The 20331-nt window shown below is 46.1% G+C and overlaps 1 protein-coding gene across 2 annotated transcripts in view; it reads left to right on the forward strand.

Moving 5' to 3' along the window:
• The window catches only part of LOC147123923 (FYN-binding protein 1-like), a 372564-nt gene that overhangs the window by 345126 nt on the left and 7107 nt on the right, over positions 1–20331 (forward strand). For both annotated transcript variants that reach the window (XM_085966712.1, XM_085966740.1), the window contains 2 exons: positions 7717–7879; positions 10350–10383. In XM_085966712.1, coding sequence (XP_085822838.1) covers positions 7717–7879; positions 10350–10383 — 197 coding nt within the window. The remainder of the gene's footprint in view (positions 1–7716; positions 7880–10349; positions 10384–20331) is intronic.

Raw genomic sequence — 20331 nt, forward strand, 5'->3', positions numbered from 1 at the left:
TCCTGTGGGGGAGTAAAAGAAAGAGTTAGAGATGTGAGGTCAAGGTTACATGCACATTGCATATTGCAGATGATCATAGGTCCACCTGTTATAGCTTCAGAATCATTTTCAGCGACTCATGCAATGTCAGTGAGAGAGATGGAAAACTATTCTGTCACCAGCTTGCTGGGATGCACCCGTCTGTCCGTCCCCCACTTGCACATCATCTTCCAGTCCTGCGATCTCCAGGACCGCCTCCTCCCAGGGGGTGAGGTGGGCTACTGAGGGTGTCCCTCCTCCTGTCCTCGCTCATTCTCTTTTATTGTGAGCTCTCTTTTCCTACAATGAGGGAGACAAGTGGAGTTTGAGTGAGAATGAAGGAGTGAGTGTAGAGAATCCATAGCATAGATACTTAGAAGGAGACAAAGATGGAGTGAAGTGGCAAGACCAAGCGCCCTCCCTGTGTGTTGTAAGTTGTTTTCATAGCATCAGAGTGATAGGGAGTGTGAGGGCTGCATAGTCGAATAGTTAGGTGAATGTGAGCATAGAGAGAGAGGGAATGGGTAAGGGCGCATGGATGTCAGTGTCAAGTGGGATGTGGAGGAAGAGATTGCTAAAGCTGAGTGCTGGTGAGGCGAGGCAATGGAGATCAGATTGAGGGTGATGGGAAATTCATACTCACTTTTCCAGTGTGCTGAAGGTCATGAAATCTCTTCCTGCACTGTATCCAGGTTCTGCGGGTAGCCGATAAGGAGTTGACCTCCTCTGCCATTTGCAGCCACGCAGCCTTTGTCTGCTGGGGAGGCATCTTCCTCCCTGATTAAGAGAAGAGCACCTCCTTGAGAGCTCTTGCTCCCTCCACTAAAGCCTGCAGGGCAACGTCGTCAAAACGGGGTGCAGACCTCGGTCTTTCTCTTGCCATTCTGCTTCCAGCTCAGTGTATCAGCAAATGCCAAAACGTTGGCAGCCTGCAGAAGAAGCAAGGCTTGTTGCAGACCCTAAATGCAGCAGCAATAATGACATCATATTATGCGATTTTCTGACTGGAAATACTCATTTGCCAAGGGTTCCCACACGTTGGAAATCAATTGGCCAATTGAGTTAAAATTGCATCAATCTCACACACCCATTTAGTTTCGTGTGGGAAACACCAAATTCGGGGAACCCAACAATTCCCCGCACCTGAGTTAAAATTGACCCCCATGCCTCTCTTTATAAAGCCAAGGATCACGTATGCTTTTTTAACAGCCTACTCAACTTGTCCTACCACCTGCAAAGACTTGTTTGCGCACCCCCCCCACCCCCCCCCACCCAGGTCTCTATGCTCCTGCATCACCTTTAGAATTGTACCATTTAGTTTATATTGCCTCTCCTCATTCCTCCCAACAAAATGAATCACTTCACACTTCTCTGTGCTGAATTTCATTTGCCATGTGTCTTCCCATTTCACCAGTCTGTCTATGTCCTCCTGGAGTCTGTGACTATCCTCCTCATTGTTTACTACATTTCTGAGTTTCGTATCATCTGTAGTCTATGCTCTGAATACCCAAGTCCAGTTCATTAATATATATCAAAAAGAGCAGTGGTCCCAACACCGACCCCTGGGGAACACCACTGTATACCACCCTCCAGTCTGAAAAACAACTGTTCACCGCTACTCTCTATCAAGTTAGTCAAACACGATTTGCCTTTAACAAATCCATGCTGGTTTTCATTGATTAACCCATATTTTTCCAAGTGCCAATTAATTTTGTCCTGGATTACTGACTATAAAAGTTTCCCCACCACCTGTAGTTGCCGAGTTTATCCCTCTCCCCTTTTTTGAACAGGAATGTAACCTTTGCAATCTCCAGTCCTCTGGCACCACTTTCATATCTAAGGAGGATTGGAAGATTGGGCCAGAGCCTCTGCAATTTCCACCCTTACTTTCCTCAGCAACCTAGGATGCATCCCATCCAGAACGGGTGCTGCCAACCTTTTAACTACCTCCTCTTTATCTATTTATATCCCATCCAATTTTTCTACTGCCTGCTCCTTTACTGCGACATTGGCAGCATCCTCTTCTTCAGTGAAGACAGATGCAAAGTACTCATTTAGTACCTCAGCAATGCCCTCTGCCTCCACAAGATCTCCTTCTTGGTCCCTAATCGGCCCCACCCATCCTTTGACTATCCTTTTACTAGTTATATATGTTTATAAAAGATTTTTGGGTCCCCTTTTATGTTACCCGCTAATCTATTCTCTCCTTGGCCTTCTTATTTCCTTTTTTAGTTCTCTGTATTTTTTGTATTCACATCTTGTTTACTGCATTTCTGAGTTTTCTGTTGCTACTACCGCTCCACTACTCTCTGCTTTCTGTCCCTTAGCCAATTACATACCCACAGAGCCATTGTCCTGTTAATCCCATCGGCTTCAATTTTGCTAACAAGTCTATCATGTGGTATTTTATCAAACGCCTTTTGTAAGTCCGTATACACAACATAAATTACACTACCCTCATCGAATCATAGAATGGTTATAGTACCATTCGGCCTATCAAGCCCATGCCGGCTCTCTGCAAGAGCACTTCAGCTAGTCCCACTGTCCCGTCCTTTCCCCGTAGCCCTGCAAATTTTTTTCCTTCAGGTACTTACTGAATTCCCTTTTGAAAGCCATGATTGAATCTGCCTCCACCACCCTCTCGAACAGTGCTTTCCAGATCATAACCACTCGCTGCATAAAAAAGTTTTTCCTCATGTCGCCTTTGGTTCTTCTGCCAATCATCTTAAATCTGTGTCCTCTGGTTCTCAACCCTTCCACCAATGGGAACAGTTTCTCTCTATCTACTCTGTCTAGACCCCTCATGATTTTGAACACCTCTATCAAATCTCCTCTCAACCTTCTCCAGTCTATCCATGTAACTGAAGTCCCTCATCCCTGGAACAATTCCCGTAAATCCTTTCTGCACCCTCTCTAAGGCCTTCACATCCTTCCTAAAGTGCGGTGCCCAGCATTGGACACAATACTCCAGTTGAGGTCGGACCAGTGTTTTATTAAGGTTCATCATAACTTCCTTGCTTTTGTACGCTATGCCTCTATTTATGAAGCCCAGGATCCCGTAAGCTTTTTCAACCGCTTTCTCAACCTGCCCTGCCACCTTCAACGACTTGTGCACATATACCCCCAGGTCTCTCTGTTCATGCACCCCCTTTAGGATTGTACCCTTTAGTTTATATTGCCTCTCTTCATTCTTCCTACCAAAATGTATTACTTTGCACTTTTCTGCATTAAATTTCATCTGTCATGTGTCCACCCATTCCACCAGCCTGTCTATGTCCTCTTGAAGTCTATCACTATCCTTCTCACTGTTCACTATACTTCCAAGTTTTGTGTCATCTGCAAATTTTGAAATTGTGCCCTGTACACTCAAGTGCATGTCATCAAGCCTCTCCGTTACTTCATCAACCTGACATTTATCATAAGCCTCCTTTTTCTGTTTCATTTTAATCTCTATGGCCTGTATTTTCTGATCGCAGGCCTCACAAGGGCGGAGGCCTGCGATCTGGAAAAATCTGCGCCCTCACCTGAGGGCTCCCAGGACGCACACGCTTCCGCTCCTGGGCCTCACCAAACTTGTAGTTCGCAGCGTCCCTGGGATCACGTGGGCCATGGGGAGCCAATCACAGAAGGGAATCTCCCTTCCTACATTTGACAGGAAGACCTTTACCAGGCGTAAGAATTGTAAGGGTTTTCTGTAGGCGGAGGGTCTCCAAAAAGCGGAACTATCCGCCCGCAGAGGCCCTTCTCCAGGGCAGCCGGAGAATCTGTCAAGACCATTCTTGACAGATTGGAAATGCCGGTTTTCAGTGCATGCACTGTGCATGCCTGAAACCGGCATTTCTGATGTCCCTACGGGTGAGTACACAGCACGTACCCACCCATAGGGATCGGAATATCTGGGCCATTATCTTTAGTCATCCAGGAAGCTCTAGCTTTGGAAGCCCTTCCATTCCCCCTTGTGGGAATATGTCTAGTCTGTACCTGAACTATCTCCTCATTGAAGGCTTCCCAATTCTCATTTGCTGTTTTACCTGCCAATCTTTGATTCCAATTCACCTGGGCCAGATCCCTTTTCAATTCACTGAAATTAGCCCTCCTCCAGTTGAACATTTTTAAATTTGATTTTTCCTTGTCCTTTTCCATAACTATTCTAAACCTAATGGTATCGTGATCACCGTTTCCCAAATCCTCTCCCAGTGAAAGATGCTCCACTTCATTCCACAGAACAAGATCCAGCACTGCCTCCTTCCTTGTTGGGCTGGAAACACGCTGATCAAAAAAGTCCTCTTATACATATTTCAGGAATTCCTCCCCCTCTTTGCCCTTTACACTCTTATTTTGACATTCTATGTTAAGATAATTGAAGTCCCCCAGTATCACTACTCTAAATTCTTGCATCTTTCTCCAATTTGCCTACATATTTGCTCCTCTGTCCTTCCCACTATTTAGTGGCCTATAGTATACACCCAGCAACGTAATACCTCCTCTATTGTTCCTTAATTCTAACTGAATAGATTCTGTCTTTGAACCGTCACGTACATCATTCCTTTCCCGTGCTGTAATCTTTGATCCTTTCACACCAGTAAAGAATCCATAATTACTAAGGAACATCTTTATTGGGTATTAAGTACAAAGAAAAATGCTATTGCCTCAAATCAACGATAGGCCTACAATTGTAATGTTGAAATAGAGGAACACAAGGAGGCCATTCAGCCCCTCGAGCCTGTTCCACCATTCAATTAGATCATAGCTGATCTGTATCTAACTCCATCTACCTGCCTTGGTTCCATACCCTTAATACCATTGCCTAACATCCTAAATAGGGTTGTTAAGATCTGGAACACACTACCTGAAAGGGTGATGAAAGCAGATCCCATAGGAAATTTCAAAAGCCAATTGGACATGTACTTGAAGAGGACTAATTTGCAGGATTATGGAGAGAATGTTGGGATGTGGAACTGAATTGGACCGCTCTTTCAAAGAGCCGGCACAGGCACGACGGGCCGAATGTCCTCTTTGTGTGTCGTAACATAAGAACATAAGAAATAGGAGCAGGAGTAGGCCAATCGGCCCCTCGAGCCTGCTCCGCCATTCAATAAGATCATGGCTGATCTGATCCTAACCGCCAATCCACTATCACAGAACCATCTCCTGAATCTAACAGAATTAGACACACAAAATAGGAGCAGGATCAGGCTACACGGCCCCTGGGCCCGCTCCGCTACCCACAGGGCCATGACCGATCCGAACCTAGACTCATGTCCAAATTCCTGCCCGCTCCCTGTAACCCTTAATTCCCTTTACTTCTAGGAAACTGTCTATTTCTGTTTTAAATTTATGTAATGATGTAGCTTCTACAGCTTTTTGGGGCAGCATATTCCATGGACCTACCACCCTCTGAGTGAAGTAGTTCCTCCTCATCTCAGTTTTGAAAGAGCAGCCCCTTATTCTAAGACTATGCCCCCTAGTTCTAGTTTCACCCATCATCGGGAACATCTTCCCCGCATCCACCCGATCCGACCCCTTCACAATCTTATATGTTTCAATAAGATCGCCTCTCATTCTTCTGAACTCCAATGAGTAGAGTCCCAATCTACTCAACCTCTCCTCATATGTCCATCCCCTCATCCCCGGGATTAACCGAGTGAACCTTCTTTGTACTGACTCGAGAGCAAGTATGTCCTTTCTTAAGTATGGACACCAAAACTGTACGCAGTATTCCAGGTGCGGCCTCACCAATACCTTGTACAACTGAAGCAATACCTCCCTATTTTTATATTCTATCCCCCTAGCAATGAAAGCCAACATTCCATTGGCCTTCTTAATCACTTGCTGCACCTGCACACTAACCTTTTGAGTTTCGTGCACCAGGACCCCCAGATCCCTTTGTACTTCAGAGTCTCCAAATTCGTTTTGAAGTGTAGTGCAGTTTTCATTATGTGACAACAGCCTTTCTGTGCCAGCAATAACAAACCACGATTAGATGAATTAGCTGTTAATCTGCTTGTTTGGCCAAGACACTGGGCGAACACCCCCTCCCCCGTTTTTCTTCAAAGTGACATGAGATCTTTAACGTCTACCTGAACGGGCAGACAGGGCCTCCGTTTAACGCCTCATTCCAAAGGACAGCCCCTCCCACCTCGCAGCACTCCCTCTGTACTGCAGTGGAGTATAATCCTAGATTATGAGCTCTAACCCTGGTGTGGGGTTCTAACCCACAACCCTTTGACTTTCTAAAATTAGGGAACAGGCTAGTATCTTGCACATTAGTTGTTTTCCATAATAACAACAGAAGATGCTGGAAAAACTCAGCAGGCCAGGGCCGCATCCATGGAGAGAGAAACAGAGTTAACGTTTTAGGTCGATGACCCTTCGTCAGAACTGAAAAAAAGCAGGAAGTGGAAAGCAGGTTTAAGGGCTGGGAAAAGGGGGAGGGGATGAAAGAACAAAAGGGAAGGTCAGTGATAGGATAGAAAGCAGGAGAGATTAAGAGACATTGAGAGACATTAAGAGATATTCAAGGCGAGAGGAGGTGGTAATGGGACAGGTTAAGAAACAAAGGATGGCTCTAGATGGGGTGTGAATTGCGCCGGCAGAATGAAAGACAGCTGCCATGTGGGAGGGAAGAAGAAGAAAAAAAGAAGAAAATATATATATGTGATAGGGGCTGAGGTTATGATCTGAAATTGTTGAACTCTATGTTGAGTCCAGAGGGCTGTAAAGTGCCTAATCGAAAGATAAGGTGCTGTTCCTCGAGTTTACGCTGAGCTTCCGTGGAACAATGCAAGAGGCCAAGGACGGTGAGGTCAGAGTGGGAGTGGAGCGGAGAATTAAAGTGACAGGCCACCGGGAGCTCGGGGTCCCCCTTTCGGACTGAACGGAGGTGTTCCGCAAAGTGGTCACCCAATCTGCGTTTGGTCTCCCCAATGTAGAGGAGACCACATCGTGAGCAGCGAATACAGTATACTAGATTGCAAGAAGTACAAGTAAATCGCTGTTTCACCTGGAAGGGGTGTTTGGGGCCCTGGACAGTGGGAAGGGGGGAGGTATAAGGGCAGGTGTTGCATCTCCTGCGCTTGCACGGGAAGGTGCCAGGCGAAGGGGAAGGGGTGCTGGGGGTGGTAGAGGAGTGGACTAGGGTGTCGCGGAGGTAGCGGTCCCTGCAGAATGCTGAAAGGGGAGGTGAGGGGAGTTGTTTTCCATGCCTGCATATAAATAGAGTCCTGGTATGGGAGCTTGCCATTTAGTAAGCCATTTAGGACAGAGATGAGGAGGAATTTCTTCACCCAGAGTGTGGTGAACCTGTGGAATTCTCTACCACAGAAGGCAGTTGAGGCCAATTCATTAAATATATTCAAGAAGGAGTTAGATATATTTCTTAAGGCTAAAGGGATCAAGGGATATGGGGAGAAGGCAGGGACAGGGTACTGAGTTTGGATGATCAGCCATGATCTCATTAAATGGTGGAGCAGGCTCGAGGGGCCGAATGGCCTACTCCTGCTCCTATCTTCTATGTTTCTATGTTTGCAGTCTCACCAATAACCATCAATGAGCACCTAACCGGTTTACCAGTGGCATAAGCTCATAACCAATATCGTTGAGATCACAGTTTTTTTTTCACTTTATGACTTTACATTCTAGTTTTTTTTAAGTATGTGAAATGCTTTGAATAACTTTTGTTTTTCCCACCTCAAACAGTATGATGGAGAAATCCGAGTTCTGGGAACTGTTGAGGTTGCTCACAACTTAACTGCTAGGAAATGGGCTAACCGAGACCTGCCAGTGAAAGCAGGCGAAGTGTTAGACATTATACAGCACACCGATGACACAAAACTGCTCTGCCGGAATGAAGATGGAAAATGTAAGTTTATTTCTTTTTTTAATGAACAGTATCTTGAAGCTTTAATGAGGAATTGGTACATTTTCTTTTTATTCCTCAATTTGCTGTAGGCTGTGACTCATGCTGTCCCCTGGGCAACACTCCGATACCTCATTCTCCATGTGTGAGCCTGGGCATTATGTGTTGACAGGCAATTTGACTTTAGGGGGCCTCGCCTAACACCCACATGCAACAACAACAATTTGCATTTATATAGCGCCTTTAACATTGTAAAATGTCACAAGACGCTTCACAGGAGCGTTATCAAACAAAATTTGACACTGAGTCACATCAAGAGATAATAGGACAGGTAACCAATAGATAAGTTTTAAGGAGCATCTTAAAGGAGGAGAAAGAGGTGGAGAGGTTTAGGGAGGGAATTCCAGAGCTTAGGGCCTCGGCAGCTGAAGGCACGGCCGCCAATGGAGGGGCAAAGGAAATTGGGGATGTGCAAGAGACGAGAATTGGAGGAGCATGGAGATCTCGTTGTAGGGATGGAAGAGGTTACGGAGATAGGGAGTGGGTGAGGCCATGGAGGGATTTCAAAACAAGGCGCACACCTTCCATCAACGGATAGAGATCAGAGATGGCAACTTTGATGGATTTCTTTCTCTCAACCACAGATGCCAATTTTAGTGTCTCAACTGCACCCCAGTGAAATGCAGAAAACTCAGTTCACACCAGGGGTTTGTACTTAGGACTTTTCTGATCTACGTCACTCTGTACCACACAACATGGTACTGTACATTTACTAACTGAGCTCTAGATTGCTGACAACAGCTGAATGGGTTTCTGATGGGTTTGCAGATCCAAAACAGAAGGCCAACATAGAGGTGGGAAATTCTATTGAATTGCAAGTACCTGCTACCATGTACTGGAGGTTCCAGATCATTTTTTTAGATGGCAGGAAGGACATTAGTTTTAAAGAATTCATCCTGTTTTTAAAAAGAGCAATGGAGGTGTGGGTGTTGAGGGACACAAGGGAAGTGGTCGGAGATGTGATCGAGACTATGAGAGTAGCGAGGCCACGTGAGATGGCGAGGTCAAGGGGGTGGCTGTGAATATGCATTGGAAAGTTTATATTGAGGTTTAAGGAGTAGAGGAGGACAGTGAACTCAGAGGAGAGAGGGGAAGGGGAGTGAGATGGAGATTAAAATCACCAAGGATGGAGTAACTCAGTGCAGAGGCTGAGGGAGGAAAGGAAGTGAGAGACCAAGGTGAAATTTGGTGATGAGGGCCCACACCGTCACTGTGGTGGTTTGGGTCAGGCAGATGGTGGAAAGTATAACCAGGTGAGGAGGCTTCAATAAAGAGCAAGGTGACATGAATCTTGTCATTCATGTGGAAATGACTTATGTAATAATACTGGGTGGCCTGTTGGTGGCGCTGTCCAGGGAGAGTATAAATACTTGGGCATGGGCCCAGCTTGCTCAGGACATTCTTTAACAGGAATTAGTGAAGGACACAACTAGATCTCCATGTTGAAAACCAGTTGATTAAAGCCTTGTTTAATACTCAGACCAAGTGCCTAGTAGTTTTCTTACGTCACAAGGTATCACCACCTGTGAGCCAAGTTTCAAAGGTAGAATGTCAAAGTAATCATTCACAATGATTTAATGTTATTAATTAATATAATCTGACCTGGAAGTTCTTGATGCTGATTCTAATATCCCTCACCTGAAGGATCACAAAATAAAAAGATTGAAAACAGATGGGGACAAGGGTAAGGTGACACGATTGCAACTCTACGTTTAACTGTTTTCTTTAACCTTTAAATCTATGGCCTGCAACTTCCTCAGACCCTGGTCCACTGGTGTAAGTACAGCGGAGGAGAACCTCCACCCACACTTCCTGCCGCACCCCCCCCACCCCACCAACCCCCCCCAGGTCAGACAGTCCGTCCCAAATTCCATGGAGATGGTCATTTGTGTAGCCGGGTGGGCTGTCGCTGTCTACAAGGGCACATCAGCGGTGGCCTCCCCGGCTCGAGCTGATCTGCCCTTGTGAAGCCCTCTGGAGGCACTCAGGTAAGTGACCCAACAAGGAAAGTAAAAAAAAGGTTTAAAAACCTACCTGTTTGGGCCTCTTCTGGCCCGACTCTTTTTTTCCCGCTGCGTTGCCCTGGCTGAGAAGCCACAACCGCTTCCCCCACTCAGGTCATTGGTTAAAATAGCAGTCGGGTCCCCATGGCATCATCGGAGCCCAATCTGCACATTTAAAGGACCCATCGGTGTCCTTCTCGTTCAGGTGAGCAGGTTAATGTAGAAGATTGCGGGAAGGGAGCAGTAGTCAGTCTCCCAGGTGATTGTAACCGCTCCCTCCCCCAGGCGGGATGGTTAAAATCACCCCAATCGTATTTTCAGCCTTTTCTATTGTGGTGCAGTATCAGCATTTACGAATCCTGTTTATCATATCTGTTTACTAATTTGACTCCTTTTTTTTAAAAAAACAGTTGGATTTGTTCAAAAAGTCAACTTAGCATTAGGGTGAGTATATCTTGCAATGTACTAATGTTAAGAGTCCTTCTTTAAGGGTCCTGGTGGTAGACTCCCTCTTTAAATGGATTTTTTTAATAGCCTTTGATGTTTCACTAAAGGTGCCATCCCACAAGATTTTTCTGTTCAATTTTCCAAAGAAATGGAAACTGAAAGTTAATTTCTTGCAGCTAAAATAAAACATGGCCTTGACAGCTGTTCTACCGCTCTCAAATATAAGAGCAAGAATAATCGCAACACTTAAGGGAGAAAGTACAATGTAGATAAATATTAGTGCAGTTATAATGAACGAGCCCATATGTTTAACACAGGAATGTGCCATAGGCATTACAGCTGAGTGGCTTTGCCGACCATTGACAGTGCCGTCCCCATGTTGCAAGCTGACTGCAAATATCCTTGCTGTAGATGGCAAAGCTACTAGGCTAGGCATTTGTCCTCTGTTATTGGCTGGTAGCTGTGCCAAGGTCTGGTGCTTACTAATCACCTTGGCATTTGCTGGATGGAATGTATTTCATGGAATCATAGAATCATAGAATAGTACAGCACAGAAGGAGGCCATTCGGCCCATCGAGTCTGCGCTCGTTCTTTCGAAGAGCAATCCAGTTAGTCCCACTCCCCTGAACGTTCCCTATATCCCTACAATTTTTTTCTCCAATTCATACTTTCTTCAAGTATTTATCCAATTCCCTTTTGAAGGCTTCTATCAAATCTGTATCCACCACCCTATCAGGCAGTGCATTCCAATTCCTAACCATTCATTGCATTAAAAAGTTTTTCCTCATGTCGCCTCTGGTTCTTTTGTCATTAATCTTAAATCTGTGCCCTGTCGTTATTGACCCTTCATTCATTGGAAACAGTTTCTCTATCGAAATCCTTCATGATTTTAAACACCTCTGTCAAATCTCCTCTTAGCCTTCTCTGCTCCAAGGTTCCACAGTCTCCTAATTATATCTCTTAATGTAACATTTACCCTTCACTACCTACCCTATCTAACAGTGTATGCCAATCCATCATTCTTCATCTGCCTTCCTGAAATTCAAAGTAATTGTTGTACTCCTCTCCTTTTATATTGGCCCAGAAATTCGGGTCGGAGGCTTCCCGCGGGTACAAGCCCCCGACCTGCACTTACCTAGCGCGCCGGCCGTTGAGCTGTGGGCCCGTGTGGGATTCCGATCCTGGGCCTGCTCCAACTGCTGGCGCGCAGTGCTTGCGTATCCCAGGGGCGCAGTTAGTTCGAAGCGTCCCCTGGGATCACGTGGGCCATGGAGAGCCAATGGTAGCAGGGAAATGCCCATTCATAAAATTGACAGGAAGAGCTGTCAAAACCATAAATACTATAAGCCCCAAAACATCACTAAAACTTCAAATAATTTTTTTTTTTAAATCACATTTTTAAAATAACTATAAATTATATAAAATAACTATTTTAAACAATAATTTAAATTTTTGAAAAAACTAATTACATTTTCTAACGGGGCTAAAAATAAACTTACCTTTCTTTAAAGTATTTAAAAATAATAAGCCTGTGGAAAAAGGGGGAGAAATTCAGTTGGCTGCGCCACCCGTTAGCGCCTTAAGAGGGCGCTAAGTGGGTCGCAAGCCACTGCCCACGCCTCCCGCTAAATTCCACGGGATGCTAGTGGTGGCGCTAGCCGTTAGCACTGCGCCGCTACCGATGAGGTCATCGGTGTGCGCAGCGCCCCGCTGACGCCCCGGCCGCGATATTTGGCAGCGCCCCCTGATTTACCACCGGACGCTATGTCCGACCGGTTCAGGGGGGCCTACCTGCAGCCGGGGAGGCGCAAATTAAAGGAGAGGTGCGGGGCGGCCATTTTTGTTGTTGGCCGCCTGCCAGCACCTGCCTGCGCTCCCGTCCCCGGCCTCCTGAACCCCCCCCCGCCCCCGCGGAGTACCGGCTGCGTTCCAAGAGCCCGGCACTTCTCCTCGGTGCCGAGCTCTTTTGCCGGCACTCGCGATCCTCGGGGGCCCAGCTGGGCCCCAGATCGCGCTGCACAAGGCCCCTCCCCTTTAAGAAGGGGAGGGAGCATGTGGCCCTGCGGCACGTTGCGCCACGATATTCAGTCGCAGCGCCCCAAGAGGGAAGCGGGGTGCCTCCAGTAGCGCTGCGCTTCCCTTTGGGGCGCTACCACTGAATTTCCGGCGGGCGGCCGCGAATGCTTCCGGAGCACTACTTTTAGCGCCCTGGCGAGGCTGGCGCCCAAAATGTTTTAATTTTAATTAATTCACCACTTACCTTGTTAAAAGCAGGCCTTGCGCCTGCTTTCTATATGTGTAACTGCTGGAGACTTACCCTCCCGGAGAACCCTGCAAAAAAACATAAGTTCAATGCGCACGCGCTGCCTCTCCGGCGCACGCGTTCCACCTCTGAACCCCTTCTTTCAAGGGAACGGAAGTTCCGGTTTCCCGCGCATGCGCAGTGCATGCACGAAACCGGCACTTCCATTGGGCCTACGGGTGAGTACCCCGTGCGTAATCACCCGTGGAGCCCCGAATTTCTGGGCCATTGTGTTATTTATTGCTTTACAATGTGGCCGGTGTTAGCCAGCTGCTCTCTGACACTGCTTCCACCATTCCCTGGCTATTACATAAGAGTACGTCAAGTATTGCTGCCCGCTTCTACTTTCCATGACCATTTAAGTCATATATCAGAAACAGCAATGCACTTTTCCTATTTCTATTATGATCTGCTCAATTAATCCCTGACAAAGTAAAATCCCCATCAAAATTTTATTAGCTTCCATATGTACTTCTCTGATTTGAGTATTATGAAGTGTCTTCACAAAAGAAGAGGATGAAGTTAATGTCACAGTAGAGGAGGGGGGACTCGAGATATTGGATAGGATAAAAATAGATAGAAAGGAGGTGCTAATTATGTTGGCATCACTCAAAGTTAACAAGTCACACAGTCTAGATGTGATGCATCCTAGGTTGCTGAGGGAAGCTAGCGTGGAGATCGCAGAAGCTCTGACCACAGTCTTTCAATCCTCCCTGGATTTTGGAGTGGTACCAGAGGACTGGAGGATTGCAAATGTTACACCCCTGTTCAAAAAAGGGAGAGGATTAAACCTGGTAACTACAGGCCAATTAGTCTAATGTCAGTGGTGGGAAAACTACTAGAGACCATTGTCAAGGACAAAATTAATTTTCACTTGGAGAAGCATAATTTAATAAATGACTGCCAGCACAGATCTGTTAAAGGCAAATCGCATCTGACTAACCTGATTGAGTTCTTTAATGAAGTAACTGAGGCTGATTAAGGTATTGCAGTAGATGTTGTATATATGGACTTTCAAAAGGCATTTGATAAAGTACTACATAACAGACTTATTCGGAAAATAGAAGCACTGGGATTAAAGAAATGGTGGTAACTTGGGTGTGAAATTGGCCAAGGAATAGGAGGCAGAGAGTAGTGGTGAATGGATGTTTTTCTGACTGGAGAGAAGTATGCAGCAGGGTCCCCCAGGTGTCGGTATTAGGACCATTGCTTTTCTTGTTACATATAAATGATCTGGACTTGGATATAGCGAGTACAATTTTGAAGTTTACAGATGATACAAAACTTGGCAATGTAGTAAGTAGTGAGCAGGATAGTAGCAGACTTCAGGAGGACATAGACAAACTGGTGAAATGGTTAGACACATGGCAGATGCAATTTAATGCGGATAAGTGTAAAGTGATACACATTGGGCGAAACAACGTGGAGAGGCAATATAATGTAAATGCTATTTTGAGCATGGTGCAAGAGCAGATGGACTTGGGGGTGCATATTCTCAAATCTGATGACAGGGCCTGTTGATAAGGTGGTTAAGAAAACATATGGGATAATTGGTTTTGTAAATAGGGACACAAGGAAGTCATGGTTAGACCTCAGCTGGAGTATGTGTACAATTATGGGCACCACACTTTAGGAAGGATGTTTGGACCCTGCAGAGGGTACAGAGAAGGTTTACAAGGATGATACATAAGAACATAAGAAATAGGAGCTGGAGTCGGCCATTCCGCCCCTCGAGCCTGCTCCGCCATTCAATAAGATCATGGCTGATCTTCTACTCCACTTTCCCGCACTATCCCCATATCCCTTGATTCCCTTAATATCCAAAAATCTATCAATCTCTGTCTTAAATATACTCAATGACTGAGCCTCCACAGCCCTCTGCGGCAGAGAACTCCAAAGATTCACCACCTTCTGAGTGAAGAAATTTCTCCTCATCTCAGTCCTAAATGGCCGACCCCTTATTCTGAGACTGTGACCCCTGGTTCTAGACTCTCCAGCCGAGGGAAACATCCTCCCTGCATCTACCCTGTCAAGTCCTGTAAGAATTTTGTATGTTTCAATGAGATCACCTCTCATTCTTCTAAACTCTAGAGAATATCGGCCTAGTCTACTCAATCTCTCCTCATAGGGCAATCCCCCATCCCAGGAATCAGTCTGGTGAACCTTCGTTGCACTTCCTCTGTGGCAAGTATATCCTTCCTTAGGCAAGGAGACCAAAACTGTGCACAATACTCCAGGTGTGGTCTCACCAGGGCCCTATATAATTGCAGTAAGACATCTTTACTCTTATACTCAAATCCTCTTGTAATAAAGGCCAACATACCATTTGCTTTCCTAATTGCTTGCTGTACCTGCATGTTAACTTTCAGTGATTCGTGTACAAGGACACCCAGGTCCCTCTGAACACCAACATTTCCCAATCTCTCAACATTTAAAAACACTCTGCTTTTCTATTTTTCCTACCAAAGTGGATAACTTCACATTTCTCCACATTATATTCCATTTGCCATGTTCTTGCCCACTCACTTAGCTTGTCTATATCCCCTTGAAGCCTCTTTACATCTTCCTCACAACTTACATTCCCACCCAGCTTTGTATCATCAGCAAACTTGGAAATATTGCATTTGGTCCCCTCATCCAAATCATTGATATAGATTGTGAATAGCTGAGGCCCAAGCACTGATCCTTGCGGTACCCCACCAGTTACAGACTGCCAACCCGAAAATGACCCGTTTATTCCTACTCTCTGTTTTCTGTCCATTAACCAATCCTCAATCCATGCTAGTATAGTACCCCCAATCCCATGAGCCCTAATTTTGTTTAATTAGGGCTCATGGGATTGGGGGTACTATACTAGCATGGATTGCTAGTGCTAACCACTATGGCACGGTGGCATAGTGGTTAGCACTGTTGCCTCACAGCGCCAGGGACCCAGGTTCGAATCCGGCCTCGGGCGACTGTCTGTGTGGAGTTTGCACATTCTCCCCGTGTTTGCGTGGGTTTCCTCCGGGTGCTCCGGTTTCCTCCCACAGTCCAAAGATGTGCAGGTTAGGTTGATTGGCTGTGATAAATTGACCCTTAGTGTTAGGGGGATTAAATACGTGGGGTTACGGGGATAGGGTGGGATATGTGTTGGTGTAGGGGTTACGGGGATCGGGTGGGATATGTGTCGGTGCAGGCTCGATGGGCCGAAATGGCCTCTATCTGCACTGTGGGGTTTCTGTGATTCTGTGAACCTCTTGTGTGGCACCTTATCGAATAAGAACATAAAGAACATAAGAAATAGGAGCAGGAGTAGGCCATTCGGCCCTTCAAGCCTGCTCCGCCATTCAATGAGATCGTGGCTGATCTTCTGCCTCAACTCCATTCACTGGCCCTAGAGCCATATCCCTTGATGCCCTTACTAGTCAGAAATCTATCGACTTCTGCTTTGAATATGCCCAATGACTGAGCCTCCACAGCCCTCTGAGGTAGAGAATTCCAAAGATTCACCACCCTGTGTGTGAAGAAATTTATTCTCATCTCAGTCCTGAATGGCCTACCCTTTATCTTGAGGCTGTGGCCCCTGGTTCTAGACTCCCCAGCCAAGGGAAACATTCTCCCAGCATCCATCCTATCAAGCCCTGTAATAATTTTGTGTGCTTCAATGAGATCCCCTCTCATTCTTCTGAATTCAAGAGAATACAGGCCTAGTTTACTCAATCTCTTCTCATACAACAGTCCCGCCATCCCAGGAATCAATCTCGTGAACCTTCATTGCACTCCCTCTATAGCAAGTATATCCTTCCTTAGGTAAGGAGACCAAAATTGTACACAGTACTCCAGGTGTAGTCTCCCCAAGGCCCTATATAATTGGAGTAAGACTTCTTTACTCCTGTACTCAAATCCTCTTGTAATGAAGGCCAGCATACCAATAGCCTTCCTAATGGCTTGCTGCACCTGCACATTCACTTTCAGTGACTCATGTACAAGGACACCCAGGTCCCTTTGAGCATCTGCATTCCCCAATCTTTCACCATTTAGGAAATACTCTGACTTTCTGTTTTTTCTACCAAAGTGGATAACTTCACATTTATCCACATTATATTCCATCTGCCATGTTCTCGCCCACTCACTGAGCCTGTTGAGATCCCCTTGAAGTCTCTTCACATCCTCTTTGCAACTGACACTGCCACCTAGCTTTGTATCATCAGCAAATTTGGAAATATTACATTTAGTCCCCTCATCCAAATCATTGATATAGATTGTGAATAGCTGGGGCCTTTTGAAAATCCAAATACACCACATCCACTGGTTCCCCCTTAACTATTCTGCTAGTTACAACCTCAAAAAACTCTAACAGATTTGTCAAACACGATTTCCCTTTCATAAATCCGTGCTGACTCTACCCAATCCTATTATTATTTTCTAAGTGCCCTGCTACCACTTCCTTAAAATAGATTCTAGCATTTTCCCTACTACTGATGTCAGGCTAACTGGTTTTCTCTCTTCCTCCTTTCTTAAATAGTGGGGTTACATTTGCTACCTTCCATTCTGTGGGAACCATTCTAGAATCTGTGGAATCTTGGAAGATGACAATCAATGCATCCACTATCTCTATAGCCACCTCTTTTAAAACCCTAGAACGTAGGCCATCAGGTCCAGGGGATTTATCGGCTTTCAGTCCATTAATTTCTCCAGTACTATTTTTTTACTAATACTAATTTCTTTCAGTTCCTCATTCTCGCTAGTCCCTTGGTTCTCCACTATTTCCAGGAAGTTTTTTGCGTCTTCTTCCGTGAAGACAGACATAATGGGCTGGATTTTCTCAATGGAGATGTGCTGGAGGTGGGACTTCTGGTTTCCGGGTTTCAGTTCCTCCCCCTGTGACTTCTGACCAACCCACGCTATTTTCCCTTGATTGGCCTTGTTAAGCCCGCCCTGCGGGTTTACCGGCCAATTAAGGGAATGCCAGTGACAGATGACGTCAGCGTATGATGCTTCATCTGTCGAAAAATTTTTGACAGATGAATTGTCAGCGTTTGACAGCTTTGAGAAGCTGTCAAACACTGACAATCTCTGTTCTAAGGTGAGCCCTTGCACACAGGCTCGCCAAGACCTCTCTCCTCAGCAGAAAGCAGATGGCTGCTGCATCTGAGAATGCAGCAGCCATTCTGTCATCTCTGCCATTGAGATGAGGCACCTCTGGATCCTCAAAGGTTGAAGTCTGCAGAAAGAAGCAAAGGAAAGGAACTTTTTCCAACACTTTACACTCACCTCTCATACTTACCTGTCCACACTTGCACCCATCACTCACCTCTACAGCTGACATTTCAACCCCTCTCACCCCCGCAGACCCACTGCTCGCCTCGCTGACCCTGGCGAGGTTCGCAGCCGTCGGGAAGCCCGCAATTACAGGCGTAAAATGGGGAAAAGCCTCAAAACTGCCTCTTAACTACGTGTTAACAGGCAGTTAATTGGCTCTAATCCCCTTCCCGCCTCGCGGAGACGGGTCCCTGCGCGACTCGGGGACCCGCCTCCCGGGAAGATGGCACAGGGGCGGGTTGGGAGTGGGGAGTCGGTCCCCGCTCCCAGTTTCTGCCATTTTCCCAGCAGTCCCAGCTCCATACCCGCCTCCCCAGGGCTGGGAAAATTCCCCCCACAGTATTTATTTAATTTCTCTGCCATTTCCTTATTCCCCATTATAATTTTTCCTGTCTCAGCCTCTAAGGGACCCACATTTACTTTTGCTAATCTTTTCCTTTTTACATACCTATAGAAGCCTTTACAGTCTGTTTTTATGTCTCTCGCTAGTTTACTCTCACATTCTATTTTCCTTTTCTTTATCAATTTCTCGGTCCTCCATTGCTTGTCTACCATCATACCTTTTAATGTAGTTTCCCAATCTACCTTAGCCAACTCGCCCCTCTTACCTACATAGTTTGCTTTGTTTAGATTTAATACCCTAGTTTTGGATTTAACTAAATCACTTTGAAACTCAATATCAAATTATATCATATTATGGTCATTCTTCCCTAAAGGCTCCTTTACTACAAGGTTATTAATTAACCCTTTCTCGTTGCACAATACTAGATCTAAAATAGCCTGTTCCCTAGTTGGTTCCTCAACATACTGATCTAGAAAACTATCTTGTATACATTCTATGAATTCATCCTCCACACTATTACTGCAAATTTGGTTTGCCCAGTCTATATGTAGATTAAAGTCCCCCATGTTTACTGTATTACCCTTGGTATATGCACCTCTAATTTCCTGATTTATACACTGCCCTACATTACAACTATTGTTTGAGGGCCTATAAACAACTCCCACTAATGTTTTCTTCCCCTTGCTGTTTCTTAGCTCCACCCAAACTGATTCTACTTCTTGATTTTCAGAGCTAAGATCCTTTCTCTCTACTGATACCAGGGAGTTAGGTGGAGAGATTGGAGAAGCTGGGATTGTTCTCCTTAGAACAGAGAAGGTTAAGGGGAGACCTTATAGAGGTATTCAAAATTATGAAGGGTTTTGATAGAGCAAGTAGGGAGAAACGATTTCCACTGGCAAGTGCGTTGGTAACCAGAGGTCATAGTTTTAAAATAATTGGCAAAAGAACTAGAAGGGAAATCAAGAGATTTTTTTTTTTCACAGAGGGTTAAGATCTGGACTACCGGGCAGTGGAATCGGATTTCATAGGAACTTTCGTTTCAAAAGGCAATTGGACATGTACTTGAAGAGGATTAATTTGCAGGGTTATGGGGAGAAAGCTGGGATGTGGGACTAATTGGAGAGCTCTTTCAAAGAGCCAGCACAGTCATGACTGGTGGAGTGGCCTCTTTCTGTGCTGTAAGATTCTATCAGGGAAAGATTCGGTTGATTTATGCCTCCCGTTAGTGCCATAAGAGGGTGCTAACGGGGCGCAAAGCAACTAGCGAAATTCAGCGGGAGGCAGTAAACATTAGCGCCCCGCGGTACTGTGCCGCCGGCGATTACATCATCGCCGTGCGCAGCGCCCCGTTCGTGCCCCGGCCGCGATCTTCAGTTGCTCCCCCTGACGCTATTTCTGACAGGGTCAGGGAGGCCTACCTGCGGCTGGGGCGGTGCAAATTAAAGGGGAGGTGCCGGGCGGCCATTTTTGTTGTTGGCCGCCTGCCAGTAGCTACTCCCGTTGCTGTCCCTGGCCTCCTGACCCGCCCCCCCGCGGGATGCCGGCTGCGCTCCGTGAGCCCGGCACTTTTCTTGAGTGCCGGGCTCTTTTGCGGGACTCCGATCCCTGGTGGCCCAGCTGGGCACCGGGTCGCGCTGCGTTCGGCTCCTCCCCTTTAATAAGGGGAGGAAGGCCTGCAGTACTGCAGCGTAACGTGCGCTGCGGCACGTAGCGCCGTGATATTAACTCGCAGCGCCCCAAGAGGGAGGCGAGGTGTTTCCTGTAGCGCCCTGCCTCCCTCTTGGGGCACTACTAGTGAATTTCGGGTGCGGGGGCGCTAATTCAAGTAGCGCCCCGGCGAAGTTAGCACCCCAAAAGGGGAGCGACCCAATTTTTCCCCTATGATTCTATTCTAAGTGCTCATTTTTATCCTCTACCTAATTTGACCCAACAGACTTCTGTAATTGTGTATTCCCCTTTTTGTAATTCAGCCTGACCCACAAAGTCTCTAGATCTT

This window comes from Somniosus microcephalus, chromosome 1 (genome assembly GCF_052327205.1).
Source record: "Somniosus microcephalus isolate GS21.2 chromosome 1, FLI_Smic_1.0, whole genome shotgun sequence".
Classification (NCBI taxonomy): Eukaryota; Metazoa; Chordata; class Chondrichthyes; order Squaliformes; family Somniosidae; genus Somniosus; species Somniosus microcephalus.